Below are 17,777 nucleotides of genomic sequence, written 5' to 3'. Positions count from 1 at the left end.
TTCTAATTTCGATTTTTCCACCTGGAAACCTATTTTTTTGTCCATATTAAAGACCTCCCTAATTTGACGATAATGTAACCAATCTCACACTTTATCTTTTAGTTTCTCAAAACTCTGCAATCTCCATGTGTCTCCTTCTTTTTCTAATATCTCCCAATATTTTGGCCACTTGGCCTCCATATTGAGTCTTTTCTGAGCCTTAGCTTCCATTGGTGATAACCATCTTGGGGTCTTATTTTCTAGTAAATCTTTGTATCTTGTCCAGACATTAAACACTGCTTTCCTGACAATATGGTTCTTAAATGCTTTGTGAGCTTTAACCTTGTCATACCACAGATATGCATGCCACCCAAACACATTGTTGAACCCTTCCAGATCCAAAATATCAGTGTTCTCTAGAAGTAGCCAATCTTTTAACCAGCAGAAAGCTGCCGATTCATAGTATAGTTTCATGTCTGGCAGGGCAAACCCTCCTCTTTCCAGAATGAAACATATTTTAAGTAAGGTTTTTAATCTTTGTCGTTGGGGTAGGTAACAAACAATAAAGCCACAATAATATAGGAGTTAAAGAGTGTTGGAGATGCGAGTTCAAATTCCTGCTCACCTGCAAAGCTTACTGGTGATACTGTGCAAGACACACTTTCTCTGCCTAACCAAACAAGTAGTGTGGTGGGGATACAGAGAGAGGGCATTTGTTATTTATGTAATTAAAAGTATTTATAAACTGCTTTAAACTTCTTTGCCACCCTTCATCCGAGCACAGGGCGGTTTACAATACAGTCGTACCTTGGAAATCGAACGGAATCCATTCCGGAAGTCCATTCGACTTCCAGAACATTTGGAAACCAAACTGCGGCTTCTGATTGGCTGCATGAAGCCCGTCAGACATTCAGCTTCCAAAAGTAGTTTGCAAACCGGAACAGTCGCTTCTGGGTTTGCGGCATTTGGGAGCCAAAACATTCAGGAACTAAGCTGTTCCAAAATCAAGGTACAACTGTATTAAAAAAATACACAATGTAGCAAGCAAAAACAATAGCCCAGTTTAAAAGGCCATAGATTGTTTAATTAACCAAAGGTCTGGGAGAAGAGGAATGTTTTTGCTGGTGCCTATTTTCTTTTACATTTCTAAGCAGAGTGCACACAATATACAAACCAACCTAATAACATGTTATTGGCACCAGTCTTTCTTGGGAGACAATGAAGAAGTGTGCCTTTTGGGGGTGAAGACATTGTTGGAAGTTTACGGTGCCTGCTGCAGCTGTAGAGACCGATATGGGAGAGACATGCCTTGTTGCAGCTCAGGCAGATAGCAGGAGAACAAACAAACATAAAAATAGAGATCTAGTAGTGACACAAGTTCCAATTTTCTAGAACAAGGAATGCCTGTACATTACCATATGTCTTTGTAGGATATCCAAAGCAAATTATGCTTCAACGATGTTCCAAAGTACAAGGGCAGCAGCTGAAAATACTCATTTGTGCGTCAACACTTTTCTGATATTATACAGAGTGCGTTGCCGCAAGTAAAATTTCTCCAGATGATGCAAGTGATCTTAACAGATCTACGCAAGGGCAGACAATCTTTCATATGAGCCTGGTCCAGATTTCTTAAGGCTTTCTGCATTAGCAAAAATACCCTGAATATGGCCTGAGAGCAAATGCACCTCCCTTGGCACAGGTGTTGAGTCCAGAGGTTATTGGAAGAAAGAGAGGATAAACAGATGGAACAGTTTAGGAAATTCCTAATTTAAGCCGTTGTGCTTTTAACTGGGGTAAGTAAGTGGAGCAAAGATTCGCCTGCGTCACCGTCGATGACTAAAGCAGTGAAATGGTTATTTTCCAGAAAATACGGTACAGAATCATTGCTCTGAGTCTGAAGCACCACCACGGCGAACAAAACGACAAACATTGCCTTTGCAGTTAAGGGCACTGACGTCTGCAGCTTAAAACACCCAGCATCTCCATTTGGACTACAACTCCCATCATCCCTTTCTCCAGGTCACTTTGCCGCAAAGTTTAAGACCATAGAAATTAAAATGTAGAATCTCTCTCTCGGTAATAATGGAAAGCCGCCTCTGTAGTCGTGATTTCCGTCCCGCCCCTCCCCCCACCTTCCGAATGGACAAGGGGTGCCGCTCTAGAATTTAGCATCTCTATTATCTTAGCATTTCCCCTCTTGGGAAGGAAGTAGTCATCAGGGCCGCGCCGGGGTGTTGATGAGCCTGCAGAAGGCTTTGCGCATGCGCAGTGGCCGCGGGAAGCGACGCGCCTTCATTTTACCAGGCCCGGGCCGGGTAAGCGCGTGCGAGAGGCGCGGTTCTTGGGGCCCCGGCGGAGGAAGGAGGCAAACTCCGAAGGTTAGGGGAGGGGGGAGTAGGAGGTGTCCGAGGGGGGCCCCACCGGCTTCCTGGGTGGCCTTCGCTCTAGGAGGAGGGGTTTTTTGTCCCCATTGGGGAGATGCGTGCTTGTCTGTTTGGGCTGACGGTGTTTTAAACCCAGCTGAGTGTTTAGAACATTTATACTGATGAGGTTTATATGTAGTTTTATGTAATATATGCATTGGCATAATCCCTGGTGCGCTGTTGGTGATCTCAGTTCTCTGAGCGCTGGTCCTTCCTGGAGCCAAAATGGCTCCACTCCTAGCAAAGAGGAAGGATCGCGGCAGGATTGGGGGAGGCCCGAGGCTTCCAGAAGTAGCGTGTGTGTGTGGGGGGGGGGAGTTCAGTTTCCCACTCAGTGCTGAACCTCACTGGATGAGCTTGGGCCAGTCACTGTCTGTCAACCTTCTCAAGCTGCTTGTGAGGCTAGAAAGGGGTTGGGTGAGAGCAGAAGGATGTAACCCTCAGGCCCTCACAATGCTGGACAACAACTCCCATCATTCCTGACCATTGGTTTTGCTGGCTGGGACTGATGGGAGTTGCGAGTTCAACATCTGGAGGGCCAGATGGACGAAAGGTGTGATAAACATATTATAAACCAACATCAGTGTGCTTGATGTTTTATGAGAAACACAAAATGACAGTCTGTGCCCTGAGATGCTTATAGCCTGCAGTTTGGTCTGCAGGGAGGCATAGAACAGCTGTCTCTTGCCCATTGCTGTACTCTGTTCCCATCAGCCATGGCCAATATCGGGATGATGGGAGTTATCGGCTGAAACATCTGGAAGGTGCCAGGCTGAAGAAGGGATGATAAACATGAGAAGAATATGCATTTAGCTCAGTTACATGTGCTTAGGCTTAGTTTCCATTTAGGCTGGTGACAAAGAAGTTTGCTGAGGTTTATATCAAAGCACGCACAATAATTCATTCAATGACCATTTTGCATGGGGATTCTGTTCCTGGCCCTTATGTGCGTCAGCGGAGTGTGCATAAGCTCGCTCCTCCATGTTCTTCCCTCTTCTAGATCCAAAAGGACCCACACATCAGTGGTCTTGTATCAGTTGGACACACCTAAAATGGTTGCTGCCTGCATACCAGGTGTTGACATTATAAATGGAAGCAAATGAACTCACCCTTGATATGATCATTGCACTCACTGGGCCTTTGGCTTCTTATCTTTCCCATCCAGAATTGGGAGCAGTGGGTTGCTGACAACCCAGAGCCACTGCCGCCATGTCGCGTTTCTTTACCACTGGCTCGGACAGTGAGTCGGAGTCGTCACTTTCTGGGGACGAGCTTGTAGCGAAACCTGTTGGGGGCAATTTTGGGAAACAGTAAGTATCTGGGGGGAGGGCCGGGAGAACTTGAGTGAGAGGGTGGGAACAGAGGTTCCCAGGGAGTGATGAGTTGGAAGAAACAGACGGATGCCAACAAGAATAAGGGGGAGCATTTCTGATTTAAAAGTCAGAAACAGGTAGTGAGGAGCACATACACATACTTTAACCGGAACCCAAAACACCCATATGATACCTGTCTTGGGATTCCAGACCTACTTCTGGGTTGTGCACTGCCTCTTCCTCTCCCTGCCCTGCACCTCTCTCACCTCCTTCCACTGATCATTGATACCAGGGATCCATTGTCTGTTCCTTTCCCTTTCTTGTAGGCCTCTGCTGTTGAGTGAAGATGAGGAAGATACAAAGAGGATTGTGCGCAGCGCAAAGGACAAGAGGTAAAGTGTGGTTGGCTTTGTGGGAGAAGTGGCCCCTCTGGTTTCTGGAGGGCTGCGCCAATGCTGCATTTTTGGGTAGCTGGGTAATTTCCCGTCCTGTTGAGCAGCATGTTGGTGGAATGTTGGTGTTCTCTAAGGGCATATCAATGCCCCAAGCTTAACCATTCCTTCTTTGTTCTTCCCTTACTGCAGGTTTGAGGAGCTTACAAACTTGATCAAAACAATACGGAATGCCATGAAGATCCGGGATGTCACCAAATGCCTAGAGGAGTTTGAGCTGCTGGGCAAGGCCTATGGCAAGGCCAAGAGCATTGTTGACAAGGAGGGCGTTCCCCGCTTCTACATCCGCATCCTCGCAGACCTTGAGGACTACCTCAATGAGGTACAGGGACCAGCAGGGAGCTTTTGGGTCCACAAAGTCCCTGTGCCTGGCTCAAGAGGGTTTCGTGATGATTTCAGAAGTCTGGTAGAGTCTGACACCTAGGGCTAAGGGGAAAAGAGGGAATCTGTTCTCCTACCCCCCCCCCCCAAACAAAGAATTATGAGCTTCATTGCAAAAGGGAGCTGAATGTAGAGCTCCCAGGATCAACTTTGATGCCTTTTTGGTGTCTCCTTTTACTGCCTGTTTGTTCCTGCATGAATGGAGTTGGATTCAAGGTATGGGTGCTAATTGGGGAGAGAAGTGCTCTGAAACAGTTGAGCAGTGGAGTCAATGCTCATATCTGAAGGGCCGCCTTCTCCCATGTGGATCTTCCTATTTGTTAAGATCTGAACACACACCCCACTTTGGCGATCAGCCAGGTGATGACCAAGGACATGGTCTTTTGGTAGTGGTGTTCTGTTGGCCTCCCCAGAAATAGCCACCTAGCATCTGCTTATTTACTGTGCAGGAGCCAAGTTTAAATGTGTGTTGTGTTCTTCATGCTGCTCCTAGTTTAGTGTATCATCTTGGCATGGATGTTGGTTTTCAAAACACATAGTTTTTGTTGTAAAGCTGTTGTGTTCTGTAAGCTACCTTGAAGGCTTTGCAGAGTGGAACTGGAAATTTGAATGTCTGAAATATATAGAGAGCAAGAAGGCATATAGGGAAAGTGAGAGCAAGATGCCATCCACCTGCCTCTCATCCAAGGTACTAGGGCAGCCTATATGGTTGGTCTCTTCCCCATCCCCACGACAGCCCTGCAAGGTAGGTTCAGCTGAGAAAAGGTGACTAAGCCTAAGACACTTCACAGCTTTCTGGGAATTTGAACACAGATCTCAGGTCCCAGCTCTGATACCCACTGTTGCACCATTCGGAGCCTTCATGTAGCACTGGGATGGGGAGTGGTAACAATCCAATCCCACAGACCCAAGACTCTGGGATCCTGAAGGGAATAGCTAGAGAGCAAAATGGCTGTCCTCTTGCACATAATTTGGTTTGCATGTTTAGAGAAAAAGGGAGATAGGCTGGTGTGTGGACCAAATGACCATGGGCTGCCTGTAATTTCATCTCCCTTCTGGCTTTCGTAGCTCTGGGAGGACAAGGAAGGCAAGAAGAAGATGAACAAGAACAACGCCAAAGCCCTAAGCACCCTCCGCCAGAAGATCCGGAAGTACAACCGAGATTATGAGGCCCAGATCATGAGCTACCGCCAGGTACTGATGCATGGTTGGGTGGAGGGCATTCCAGGGAGGCGGCTGAGACATTGGGAATTATGTAGAGCTCAGTCAGTGCAGCATGAGACTCTTAATTTCAGGGTTGTGGGTTTGAGCCCCATGTTGGGCAAAATATTCCTGCATTGCAGGGGGTTGGACTAGATGACCGTCATGGTCCCTTCCAATTCTATGAATCCCTTAGGACCCCTGACCTTCAAGATGTTGCTGGACTCCCAACTCCCATCTACCCCAACCAGCATGGCCAAGGGTCAGGGAAGCTGGGAGTTGTAATTCAGCAAGATCTGGAGGTCCACAGTCACTGTCCTTGCTTTAGGCCAGGGGTCTGCAACCTTTAAGACAAAAAGAGCCACTTGGACCCGTTTCCGAAGAAAAAAACAACTGGGAGCCGCAAAACTCGTCATTATAAAAATAACTTTTTTGTCACTTTTTTTTATTATTTCTTTGTTTGACCCCTCAGAATTACACCTCCTCATAGAAATAAACGTTAAATTAACAAGTTACCTTTTTGTGTGTGTGTGTGTTCTTCACTCCCCTTCAAAACAGTGACCAGCGTACATGCCCCCTTTCAATGCAGTGACCAGCGTACATGCCCCTTACAATGTAGTGGGCGGGCGGGAAGGTGACGTCGGGACAGTGCGTGACTAACGCACGCACCGCCCCCATGCGACGTCACAGCCAGTACAGCGCCCGCCACAGTGGGGAGTGTCGGGGCGCACAATGCGCCTCCTCCCCTCGCTAGTATCCGCCCCGGAGCCGCGGCAAAGGTGTAAAAGAGCCACATGCGGCTCTGGAGCCGCGGGTTGCAGACCCCTGCTTTAGGCAAAAGGGTTGATTACTGGCTTTGCCAGTTGTGTTAAGCATGGGTAGGCAAACTAAGACCTGTGGACCGGATCTGGCCCAGTCGCCTTCTAAATCCAGCCCACGGATAGTCCGGGAATCGGCGTGGAATGTGCTCTTTTATTTAAAATGCATCTCTGGGTTATTTGTGGGGCATAGGAATTCGTTCACCCCCCCCCCCCAAAAAAATATAGTCCGGCCCCCCACAAGGTCTTAGAGACAGTGGACCGGCCCCCTGCTGAAAAAGTTTGCTGACCCCTGGTGTTAAGGCTCAGGTGAAAAAATGGGTGAAAGTGAAAGGGAGGGTTTGGAGGAGTCAGGCTGTGCTGGAAGAGCAATTCTCTATGATTTAAATTAAAGAAGAGTACCCTACATGCATCTTGACCACAGCATGTCTGCTTTCGCCTAGAACCCCGAACAGTCAGCTGATGAAGATGAGGACAAGAAAAGTGACGATTCAGAGGGTGAGTGATGATGGTGATGCAGTTCGTAGGAGATGGAAGCTGTGCAGCTATCCTTTGTGTGAGGCGGGGAGCGGGATTTGAGGTTTCCCCTCTCAGTGACACACCCCGCTTTCTGGCTTCAGGCTCCTCCTCTTCTGGTGAGGATGACGATGAGGGAATGAGCGCCGCGGCTTTCCTGAAGAAGAAAGAGGGGGCAGCTGAGGGACGGGGCAAGTTTCTCAAAAAGATGGAGGTAAGAGCTGAACAGGGTGGGGCGGGGGGGACACATTGTGGTGCCCTCCTCTGGCCAGCATAGGCATGGCATCCGGTGCTTCCCTCAAAGCAGCTGCCAGAAGGATTTTAGTGCCAAGCAACTCAGGGGGGAGGAAGGCAAAAGATCACTATTCCTTTTGCAGCAGAAAATAATAATCCAGAAGCGTGGGGAACAGGAACAGGGTTCCCATGGGACTTCTGTTGCTCTGTGTCACTTTATGGCCCTCCCTGGCTGAATCTGAGTGAAAACTTTTTTTGTCACATGGTTTGCTGGTGCATAATTTTTCTTCTCTCCAACACCCCCCCCCCCCCGCTCTTGGCAGGATGAAGATGAAGAGGAGGAGGACTCTGATGATGATGAAGACTGGGGCTCGTCAGATTCAGAATCTGACTCTGAGTCAGATGAAGATGAGGGCAAATACACCTCCTTGGCCTCCAAGTTCCTTAAGAAGTAAGGAGGCAGCTTCTATGGGTTCAACACTTCCCATCATCTTTGGATTACAGTCTCCAGACCTCTGGCTGAGGGAACTGTCAGTTGTGAATCTACCTTTGACCACAATCTGGAATTTCAGACTCGGGACCTGAAGGTGGAACACTGTGTGTTGTCCTGTTCACCCAGCTCACTTCTGAGCCTGAGTTGTTGAGGAGCCAGACCCATTACTTTGACCCTTGCTCACTGCTTTAGGTGGCAGCATCCATATCAGGGCATAACGGATGTCTATGGTGCAATGGTAGTTAGCTATCTCACATTAGGTGAGCGTCTTAAAATTTGATGGACACTTTTAGATCTGAGAAATAATGGCCCCATCTGGGCTGTGACAGGTGCTCTGTACCGTGGAGCAGACTTGTGCTCTGTTCCCCCAAGAACAGAAATAAAACCAAGAATTGCAGGGAAGTAGATCTTGGCTAAACAAGGGGTGGGGGACCTCAGGTCTGGGTCTCTGTAGGTGAGTTGTTAAGCTTCTGCATTGGGCATTTTGGTGACTGCATAGGTCTGGATCAAATAAGCTTTTTAGTCTGGCTTTGTTAGTGCTTGATCTGTGGTCGAGGCCAGTGGCGGGGTCTGGGCTTGTATGGTTCAGGCAACTCAGGAAGTAAGAATTCCAGGTTAAAAGAGGGATTCAGTCCTGTTTTAATTCTCCCTGACCAGAACTGGCACTGAGGAGGACAAAAGAGTTTTGGAGAAGAAGCGGGAGGAGAAGGCAAAGAAAAAGCAGGACCGCAAATCCAAGAAATATGAAGATGATGAAGATGACAATGAGGGTGGCGAATGGGAGAAGGTCAAAGGAGGTGTCCCTCTAGTCAAGGTGAGTCTCTCTGCAAGCAATTGGGAATGTGGGAGTAGAACAAACTGCATGGTGTTGCTGCCTTTATTTTTACTTCTCTCCATCTTTCAAACATGGTTTGAGCCTGACATTCCTCCCCCCACCCTGCTTTGCAGGAGAAGCCAAAGATGTTTGCCAAAGGTACAGAGATCAACCACACTGTAGTTGTGAAGAAACTCAATGAGATCCTCCAGGCCCGTGGAAAGAAAGGCACGGATCGGTAAGGCCAATGAGCGTTGATGTGGTGGAGTGGAGGGGAAGGTGGCCTAGGAGACCGCGCTTGGAAAAAACTGAGCATGGTTCTCATTAGCTCACCTCTAGAAGGCTGCTGCAGAGCTGCAAAAGGTTCAGAAAAGGGCAGCTTGAAATGATTGAGGGCTTGGACAACTCTGAAAGAGAATTAGACAAATCCATGGAGGATAAGGCTGGCAGTGGCTGCTTAACCCTGATGGCTGTGTTCTGTCTCCCCTGTTGGAGGCAGCATGCTCCTGGGTACCAGTTTCTGAGCATCACAAGTGCAGAAAGAGTGCTCTCATGCTCAGGCTCTGCTTACAGGCTCCTTGTAGGTAGGCCTTTGGTTGGCCACTGTGAGAACAGGATGCCAGACTAGGTAGGCCTTTGGACTGATCCAGCAGCATCTGCTAAGTATTTTTAACTGGAGGATGGGACTTGGGACGTTCTGCATGCTGAACCCACATCCTCCGACCCTCCCCTATAGACATTGCTCCCAACCCTCTGCAGCAGATTCTTAGGGGCGGGGGGTAGAATTCTGTTGTGCAAGTGGAAGCCTGTTCCAAAGCAGAAATGCAGTGTTGGATCCCAGGTATATCTACTGCCGGATATCCTAAATAGGACAAAGGGTGGTGCATAAATGTTTTAAGTGAATCAGAAAGTGATGAAAATGAAGGGGGTTCACACGGGCATCAGTGGTTTTGGCACAGGGCACAAGGAGGGTTGTGCAGAGTTGGGGATGTATCTCAAAAGAAGCATGCCCATCCATTTGCTTCCCCCGCCCCCCTTCTGCACTGAGCTCCTTCGCTTCCTTACTCCTCTTAGAGCGGCTCAGATTGACCTTCTGCAGCTTTTGGTTGGAATTGCAGCAGAGAACAACCTGGGGATTGCCATTGATGTCAAAATCAAGTTCAACATTGTTGCTTCTTTGTACGACTACAACCCTAACTTGGCTACCTACATGAAGGTATGGAATTAGGAGGGGAGGGGAGGAAGTGGCCTGAAAGCACTGTGCATAGGGGCCACAGGAAGCAGGCGGTTTCTTTCCCAGAATGCCAGGGGGCCTCAGTGTTTCCCTCTTCACTCCTCTTCTCCCACCACATGCAGCCAGAGATGTGGCAGAAATGCCTGGGCTCCATTGAAGAGCTCCTGGACATCCTCTTTGCCAACCCCAACATCTTCATTGGCGAGAACATTGCAGAGGACTCTGAGAACCTGGCCAACAGCGAGCAGGTGAGCATTTCTGAATCAGGCATCATTCCTCCCCATCCTTGGGGCATCCTGCCAACCCAGTAAGATGGGCTAGTTTGAAATCTACTAGAAACAGGTGGGAGGTTGGTACAGATTAGCAGGTCAGGAAAGAAAAAGGCTTGTGTGTGTCTCTGCCTAGCAGTCTTGACCCCCTTAACCCGCTTGTGTGTCTCTCCCTCTCTAGCCCTACCGTGTTCGTGGCTGCATTCTGACTCTGGTGGAGCGCATGGATGAAGAGTTCACAAAGATCATGCAGAACACAGATCCCCATTCCCAGGGTGAGTGTGCCTGTCATAGAAAGTGGGGTCTTGGAGGCATAGCCAGGGTGGAGTTGGACTGAAAGTTTCAGGTAGTGGAGGGCTGGTGTGGAACAGGGAACTTCTCAAATAGAGGGAACCCTAAGGAATCTGTGCTGTATTTTCCCCTGAAAAGACACTTCTGCCAGCTGTTTGCCTCTTTTGGAACAATCCCTCAAGAACCAGGGATTGAACTCTGAATGTTTGCCAGCCTTTTCTGTTTTCATGCCTCCCAGTTTGCTTGCTTGCTACAAAAAGTTTTTTTTAAAAAACTGACTTCGGAGCGTCTTTGAAAAATAAAAAGTTTAGCAAAAAGCAGCAGGTCAGAAAACTGAGTAGGTGGTAGAAAGTGGCCGAATGCCTTGGAAAAAGGTCACCCAGTCTAAGCAGAGAGGATCTGTATGTTTTCATGTCTCTTAACTCGGCAGTCATGTGGACTAGAAACATGCTCTTTGGGCCCCAAAATGGGAAGCTGGGGTTTCTCAGGAGTGTCAGATTCTTCATGGCCAATAGGGAGAAGCCGGCAGCCCCAGCTCTAAAGACTGCCATGTGAACGCATGTTCCCCTTTCCACCAGAGTACGTGGACCACCTGAAGGACGAGGGCCGAGTCTGCAAGATCATCGACCGGGTGCAGAACTACCTGCAGGACAAGGGAACCACGGAGGAGGTGTGCCGCATCTACCTGCGCTGCATCCTCCACACCTACTACAAGTTTGACTACAAGGCTCACCAGCGGCAACAGGGCCCGGCAGGAGACAGCAAGGTAGGCCAGCCTCTGGGGCAGCAAAGCCCCCCCCCGCCGTCCTTGCTTTGCCCAGGGTATTCACACTATGCGGTTGCACCCATAGGTTTTGTGCGTGGGGCATAACCCCGTGGATGAGAAGATGTTTCTCATGCCCTAAATTGTCAAATGCATAAGAAGCTGTCATGTATCTGGTTGTACTCGCGCTGTTTTTGACCAGCACAGCCTGCTCTGATTGGTAGCTTCTCTCCAGGGTCTTAGGCAAACCTCTTTCTGTTGCCTTCTGAATGGAGCCTTCTAACTGGAGATAACTAGGGGATTGATCCTGGGGCCACGGACCGGCAAAGCACTACGCCAGCGGTGGAGAACCAGTGGCTCCTGCCAGGTGTCTCTGTGGATTACAAGTCCCGTTGCTCCTGACTGTTGGCTGTGCTGGCGAGGGTGATAGGAGTTGGGCTCCACCAGTATCTGGAGGGCCATCTCTGCACTAAGCCATGGCCCATTCCCAAAATAAGGTTTGGAAATGATACTGTCAGGCTGGGAGAAGTTGAGGTGGATGCTGAGGGTTTGGCCCGGAAGCTTCATTGTGATTCAGTTTAGCTGCCATGGCTTCTTTCAAAGGATCCTAGGACCTGTGTGTGTGTGTGTGTGTGCTTGCCCAGAACTACAGTTCCCAGCATTCCTTGGGGCAGGGGAAGTCCTGACTGTCATGCTAATTTGAAAACTGGTTTCAGGTTTGCAAGTTGGACAGGGCCCTTAGTATTGTACCAGCGAAGGAAGACCGTGAAAGTTGAGGGGCAATTGATATACTAAGTTTTGGGTAACCAACCTGGTCCCCTCCAAATAGGGTTGGACTCCAACTCCCATCAGCCCCAGCAAGCATGGCCAACGGTCAGAAATGATGGGAACTGGAGTCCAACAATATCTGGAGGTTTGCTATCTCTATGCAAGGGTAACATTTTGGTATTGGGGAGAGGGACTCCTCAAGCTAAAGGACATGTTGCATAACCTGCTTGCCCGCAGTCGGAACAAGACCAGGCCGAGAACGAAGCAGAGGACTCGGCGGTGCAGATGGAGCGCCTCTGCAAGTTCATCTACGCCAAGGACAGGACAGACCGGATCCGAACCTGCGCCATCCTCTGCCACATTTACCACCACGCCCTGCACGACCGCTGGTACCAGGCCCGCGACCTGATGCTCATGAGTCACCTGCAGGACAACATTCAGCATGCAGACCCCCCTGTGCAGGTCAGAGAACAAAACTGGGGAGGCTGGGGCGTATGCTGTGTTGCTGATGGTTTATTGAAGCAGTCTTAGTGGATTTGAGTCACAATAAAAGCCAGTCCTCCAAGAACAGGGAATGAGAGGCTCGGAGTGGCTGCCTTGCCCCGCCCAAGAAGCTGCAAGTTGCTGATGCAGATGATTGTAAAGGGTTTGGAGAGGAGCAGAGCCCCCTCTCCTTGCTGCTCCATGCTTTTCCTCCTGTATGTGGGCCACACTTGCATCTGGTGACGCCAGCCACAATATCCTATGTGGTTGATGAGACTTCCTCTCCTAACTTCACAATGCCACTGCCCCGCTTGGCAACCTGCTGTCTGCAGAAGCTGCCTTGGGGCGAAAAGTGGTGGGCGAAAAGGGCCAGGAGCGGTAGATGGTAACATAAAGGAGTGGCAGAGAATTAATGGAGGCTGGAGAGGGTTGACAGAGTGCAGCAGTGCCCATTTGTGTCCCACCCTTATTACAAAGGAGCAGTTGCAGGAAGCGAATGTTTGGGGAGTGGTTTTTCAGGTGCTGCCTTTTGAAGAGGGCAGCTGGGTCTCCGCCTCCACCTCCTCTGACCTTCTCGCCTCTTGCAGATTCTGTATAACCGGACAATGGTGCAGCTGGGGATCTGTGCCTTCCGCCAGGGCATGATCAAGGATGCCCACAACGCCCTGCTGGACATCCAGTCGAGCGGGCGGGCCAAGGAGCTGCTGGGGCAGGGCCTGCTGATGCGCAGCATGCAGGAGCGCAACCAGGAGCAGGAGAAGATTGAGAAGCGCCGCCAGGTCCCCTTCCACATGCACATCAACCTGGAGCTGCTGGAGTGCGTCTACCTGGTCTCGGCCATGCTGCTGGAGATCCCCTACATGGCCGCGCATGAGTTTGACGCCCGCCGGCGCATGATCAGCAAGCAGTTCCACCACCAGCTCCGGGTGGGCGAGCGCCAGCCCCTTCTTGGTTAGTGGCTTTCCTCTTTTCACCGTGAGATGCATTTCTGGGTACGCTGGCCAGGGGGCTTCTTTTCCTCTGTCATGCCGGGCCTTCTAACAAGAATCTTCCCAGGCTTGACTTAGAATCCTTCCTGTCTCTCTGGGCAAATAATGGGCTCTTCGAGGCAATTGCAGGTCTGGGCCTAGAGGTGCTTGAATGCTGCAGTCTGTTGGTGTGTTAAGCAAAGGAGCATTTTGCTTGTTTGCCTCTTCCTAGTTTCTTGGGGAGGGGCAGATTTTCCTTTGGCCTCTGTGACATCGCCAGGCATGATCCAGGGTTCACAAAAGTTGTCTTGCCACGTTAGCCAGCCTCCCACTATGGTTTGCTTGCTTTGGCACCGTTTCCCAAACTGCTTCTTGTGTTCTGTTGGTTCTATAATTTTTTTAAAAAGTTGCTCCTTCATCTTAATTTGGCAGCTGTTTATTATTATTATTTTGTAAATGCATATTTATCAGAACTGCAGGTGGCACTCGACACCTTGGAGTCATTCAATGCTGTGTTGGAAAACAGAGCAAATGATTCTTCAGAGATGATTCCTGCTGCCAAATTGTGTGTCTTTGTTTTTCCTTTACAGCTACCTTTACACACCCTTCCATAACTATTTGTTTAAACCTAAGAAAAAAATCAACTGAAGTTATGTAGATTTCTCTAATAAGTTTTATTTTTATTGGATAATTTATTTATTTATTTTGACACAAGGACTAGAAAAATATCTTTTTCTAGATACAAAAATGAAAGCCGATTTTTGTGTTCATTGTCTTCATGTGCAATAGGATGTTAAGGGGATGTGGCCTGCCTTGCTAGCTAATCAAAATCCTGTTCACCAAGACAAGGAATGCCTTCCCCATTTGATGACCTCTTCCCCCCTCCCCCCCATCTTTCTTCAGGCCCCCCAGAATCAATGAGGGAGCATGTGGTGGCAGCATCCAAGGCTATGAAGATGGGCGACTGGAAGACGTGTCACCGTTTCATCGTCAATGAGAAAATGAACGGGAAGGTCTGGGACCTGTTCCCCGAAGCTGACAAAGTGCGAGGCATGCTTGTCCGGTCAGTTGCATGGGAATGGGGTGACGGGGCGGTTCCTCCATAGAATCGTAGAGTTGGAAGGGACCCCGAGGGTCATCTAGTCCAGCCCCCTGCAATTGCAGGAATATGGAGCTGTCCTGTAGAAAGCTGCCTTATCCTGAGTCAGACCATTGCTCTGTTTAGCTTGGGCGTATCCACCTTGATGGATAAAGGGGCGAAGCCTGGGACCGTCAGTGCTCCAGCCCCTGAGCTATGGGGCCATCTGTGCAGGCTAGGAGGGGAGGGCTTGGGACACAGATCTTGAAATGGAGAAGAGGGAGCAGAATTGGGATGTGTGTGTTGAGAGCGGCCACCTTGTCTGTGTGCAGGTGGGTGCTGAGAGGCTGGGGGGGTGTCTGTCTGGGGACTGGAAAGCATAGCTCTGCCCCCCTTTCGGGGATCTCTGCCTGGCTCTCATGACTGCTCCCCTCCCTTGTTTCTCCCTGGCAGGAAGATCCAAGAGGAGTCTCTCCGAACCTACCTCTTCACTTACAGCAGCGTCTATGACTCCATCAGGTATTGTGTGAGGGTCATCATGGCCTCCTGGTTGCTCTTTCAGCCTGGCAGCTTTTTGGCCAGGGTGTGAGTGGCGGATGTGGCATAAGTGGCTGAGTGCATCTTTATGGGTGCATATGTTGCTTCAGAATCCCCTCTGCAGGCTCCCTATCCATAAAATATATCAATCAAAGGAATCCATCCTCTGTACATGGCACACTTGGGTACCTTTTTTGGTTGCCATTGACCTGTTTAGATTTTCTGCCTGGCAGGCTGCCGATGGGCCAGCTTTTGATGGCTGAGTCTCACAAGCTCAGCTTCTACTTCTTTCTTCCTCTCTCTCTCCCCCCATGCCCCCTTCCCCAATTATGCCTCCCTTTCTAGCATGGAGATCCTGTCTGATATGTTTGAGCTGGACCTACCCACAGTGCACAGTATCATTAGCAAGATGATCATCAATGAAGAGCTGATGGTGAGTGATGCTTTCTCGCATGGCAGACGGGTGGCTTGAGGAGATCTAGAGATGGGTGGCCACCACAGGAGGGGACCCTTGGACCAGGAGAAAGTGGGTTGCCCTTGACCAGCTCAAGGGGTGTGGGAAAAGAGGGTCTGCACCATGGACCCTTTTGAAAAAAATAAGAGGCAACGTGGGGTGAGCATGAGAAGCGATTCATCCAAATATAAGCCACCAACCAGTATAGGCCTCACCCCTAAAATGAGATCTCTTTGTGAAAGAGAAATATCTAAATCTCTGGTGTACAATCCAGTGCTTTTGGCAGTCTCCAGCCCCGTTGCACTATGAATAACTCAGTTGGCAAACAGGGTACTGAAGTTCCATATGGTTCTCGAGGTCGCATCTTAAATCATGGCTTCTCTTGCCTGTAAGTGCTATAGGCAGTGTTCAGGTTTTATACAGACCAGATTTGGGAGGGAAAGTAGACCAACACTTTAGAAGGTTTCTAACATGTCTCTCCTTCGCTGGGTTTGTCTGAGCCTCCCAAATCTTGCCTTCCCAGGCCTCTTTAGACCAGCCGACCCAGACAGTTGTGATGCATCGGACGGAGCCCACATCCCAACAGAACCTGGCGCTCCAGCTGGCTGAGAAGCTGGGCAGCCTCGTGGAGAACAACGAGAGGGTCTTTGACCAGAAGCAAGGCACCTATGGGGGCTACTTCCGGGGTGAGCAAGCGTCCTGGAAGCCAGTTGCAGCCACAGCTTCTTGCTTCTCCTATCTCCATTCCTTTAGCCACTTTGTGTCTGTTATCTGTCTGGGGACAAATAGGGCGACTGTTCCCATAAGTATCTATTTCTCTTTAAAAATTCTGGCCTTTGTGATATGGGGCAAAAGCTAAGGAAACCAGTTCCCATTAATGATTGTCAGCTTCTCTTGGTTCCTTGCAGCCACAGCTTTACCTGCATCTCACCTGATCTTATATCAAATCAAATCCAAACTTTATTTATGGAGTCGAGTGAGTGGCAGGTAGGTGTGGCCTGCAAAAAAACAACCACATAGGCCTGATTGGCTGGCCTGAGTTGGCCCACCCGCTGCTTTCCTTCCCTCATCACAGGATCCAAATCCTCCTTTGGTTCAGCACTTCTCCCTCTATACAGGACACAAAGATGACAGTTGTTCTCTCCCCGCATATTCTAAATCCAAAGTGTGCCGATTTCATTGCAAAACGATAGTTTGTTTTGGTCGAAGAGCCAGGAAGTGTGGACTCGAGAGCCACTTTGCCTTGGTCTCCGTGTACCTGTCTTGTTTTCCATAAGCTGCGCAGCAAACCCATTTCTGTTGTCATCTTGCTTGCCCACTTTCCACTGGTGCCTTGTAGCTGAACTCTCTCTCCTCTCTCTCTCTCTCGCCCTCCAGACCAGAAGGATGGCTACCGCAAGAACGAAGGAGGCTACATGCGGCGTGGAGGGTATCGGCAGCAGGAGCGACAAAGCAACTATTGATTCCCTAAGCCATCACAGTAGAGTTTTCTGGTGCAGGGAAGATCTTATTCCAGTTCCCATTATTCAAATACTTAATAAAGAATTTGTTTGGAGCGTGACTGGCCTGTGGTGTCTTTGGGAGCACAAGAAGAAGCAGCGTGGGAGATGAGAAACAGAGTCCTTGCTGTCCTTGCTGCGTCCCAAGTGGCCACTGGGGGCATCACCCAACCTTTGCCCTTTGGCTTCAGGGCCAAATGTGTCTCGGCCTCTCTTGGTGGATTTTGGCCCTCTTCCTATTCCATAACCCATATCTGCAGGCTGTGCCCCTCTGTGAACCTGCTCTGTGATCTCCCCAAGTGTTTTTGCCTGCCCTGAATATGCCTCTTGCATACCTGGATGGAGAGATGTGCTCTGGCTGTGGCTGGGAGCCAGGTGACTCCCAGAATGTTGTCCTCGAGTTGAAAAAGTTACCTCCCCTGGAAGAACCCCGAGAATGAGTGAATGTAGCTGCCAAGTGTCCCACTGCAAGGAGAAGCGAATGATGGACAGTTTCAAGGCCGAGTCCATTCATTTACAAGCTGCCTCCCCCTGCATCACACCAGCATCTGTACCTATTGGGTATTTGTCCACAACTGCACCTTTTTTAATTAAAGAGAAAACAAACAGATGAGACTGCTTCCTGCCGGGTGTTGAGGGGAAGCACAAGGAAGGGAAGATGAATTTCTCTGTGAGGTCACTAAGTGCATTGTCAAAGGACTTTGTCCTTAAAACCAAACTCCCCAGCTGGATAGGGCTCTCTCCATGGCGGAGAGAGACATAGATGCTTCTTACTGAAGCAGAGCTGATTTATTAACTCCATATGGTGGT

The 17,777-nt window shown here is 49.4% G+C and overlaps 1 protein-coding gene across 2 annotated transcripts; it reads left to right on the top strand.

Moving 5' to 3' along the window:
- The first annotated feature begins 2,169 nt into the window (after window positions 1–2,169).
- On the top strand, window positions 2,170–17,029 carry LOC114581800 (eukaryotic translation initiation factor 3 subunit C). 2 transcript variants are annotated; one of them, XM_028702413.2, is made up of 21 exons: window positions 2,170–2,294; window positions 3,568–3,712; window positions 4,042–4,107; window positions 4,300–4,489; window positions 5,617–5,742; window positions 7,010–7,064; window positions 7,187–7,296; window positions 7,640–7,767; window positions 8,467–8,623; window positions 8,758–8,861; window positions 9,698–9,839; window positions 9,980–10,105; window positions 10,308–10,401; window positions 10,996–11,183; window positions 12,186–12,410; window positions 13,019–13,382; window positions 14,303–14,462; window positions 14,931–14,996; window positions 15,360–15,447; window positions 15,992–16,154; window positions 16,846–17,029. In XM_028702413.2, exons 2-21 carry the CDS (start codon window positions 3,612–3,614, stop codon window positions 16,929–16,931), a joined length of 2,739 nt encoding a protein of 912 aa, XP_028558246.1. In that variant the 5' UTR covers window positions 2,170–2,294; window positions 3,568–3,611; the 3' UTR covers window positions 16,932–17,029. The 2 variants fall into 2 exon arrangements, with proteins under 2 accessions (XP_028558246.1, XP_028558247.1); XM_028702414.2 differs by having other exon boundaries at window positions 2,232–2,357.
- Window positions 17,030–17,777: the final 748 nt, after the last annotated feature.

The sequence above is a fragment of the Podarcis muralis genome, chromosome 13, assembly GCF_964188315.1.
Source record: "Podarcis muralis chromosome 13, rPodMur119.hap1.1, whole genome shotgun sequence".
NCBI lineage: Eukaryota > Metazoa > Chordata > Lepidosauria > Squamata > Lacertidae > Podarcis > Podarcis muralis.
This window is presented reverse-complemented; position numbering and strand designations above follow the sequence as displayed.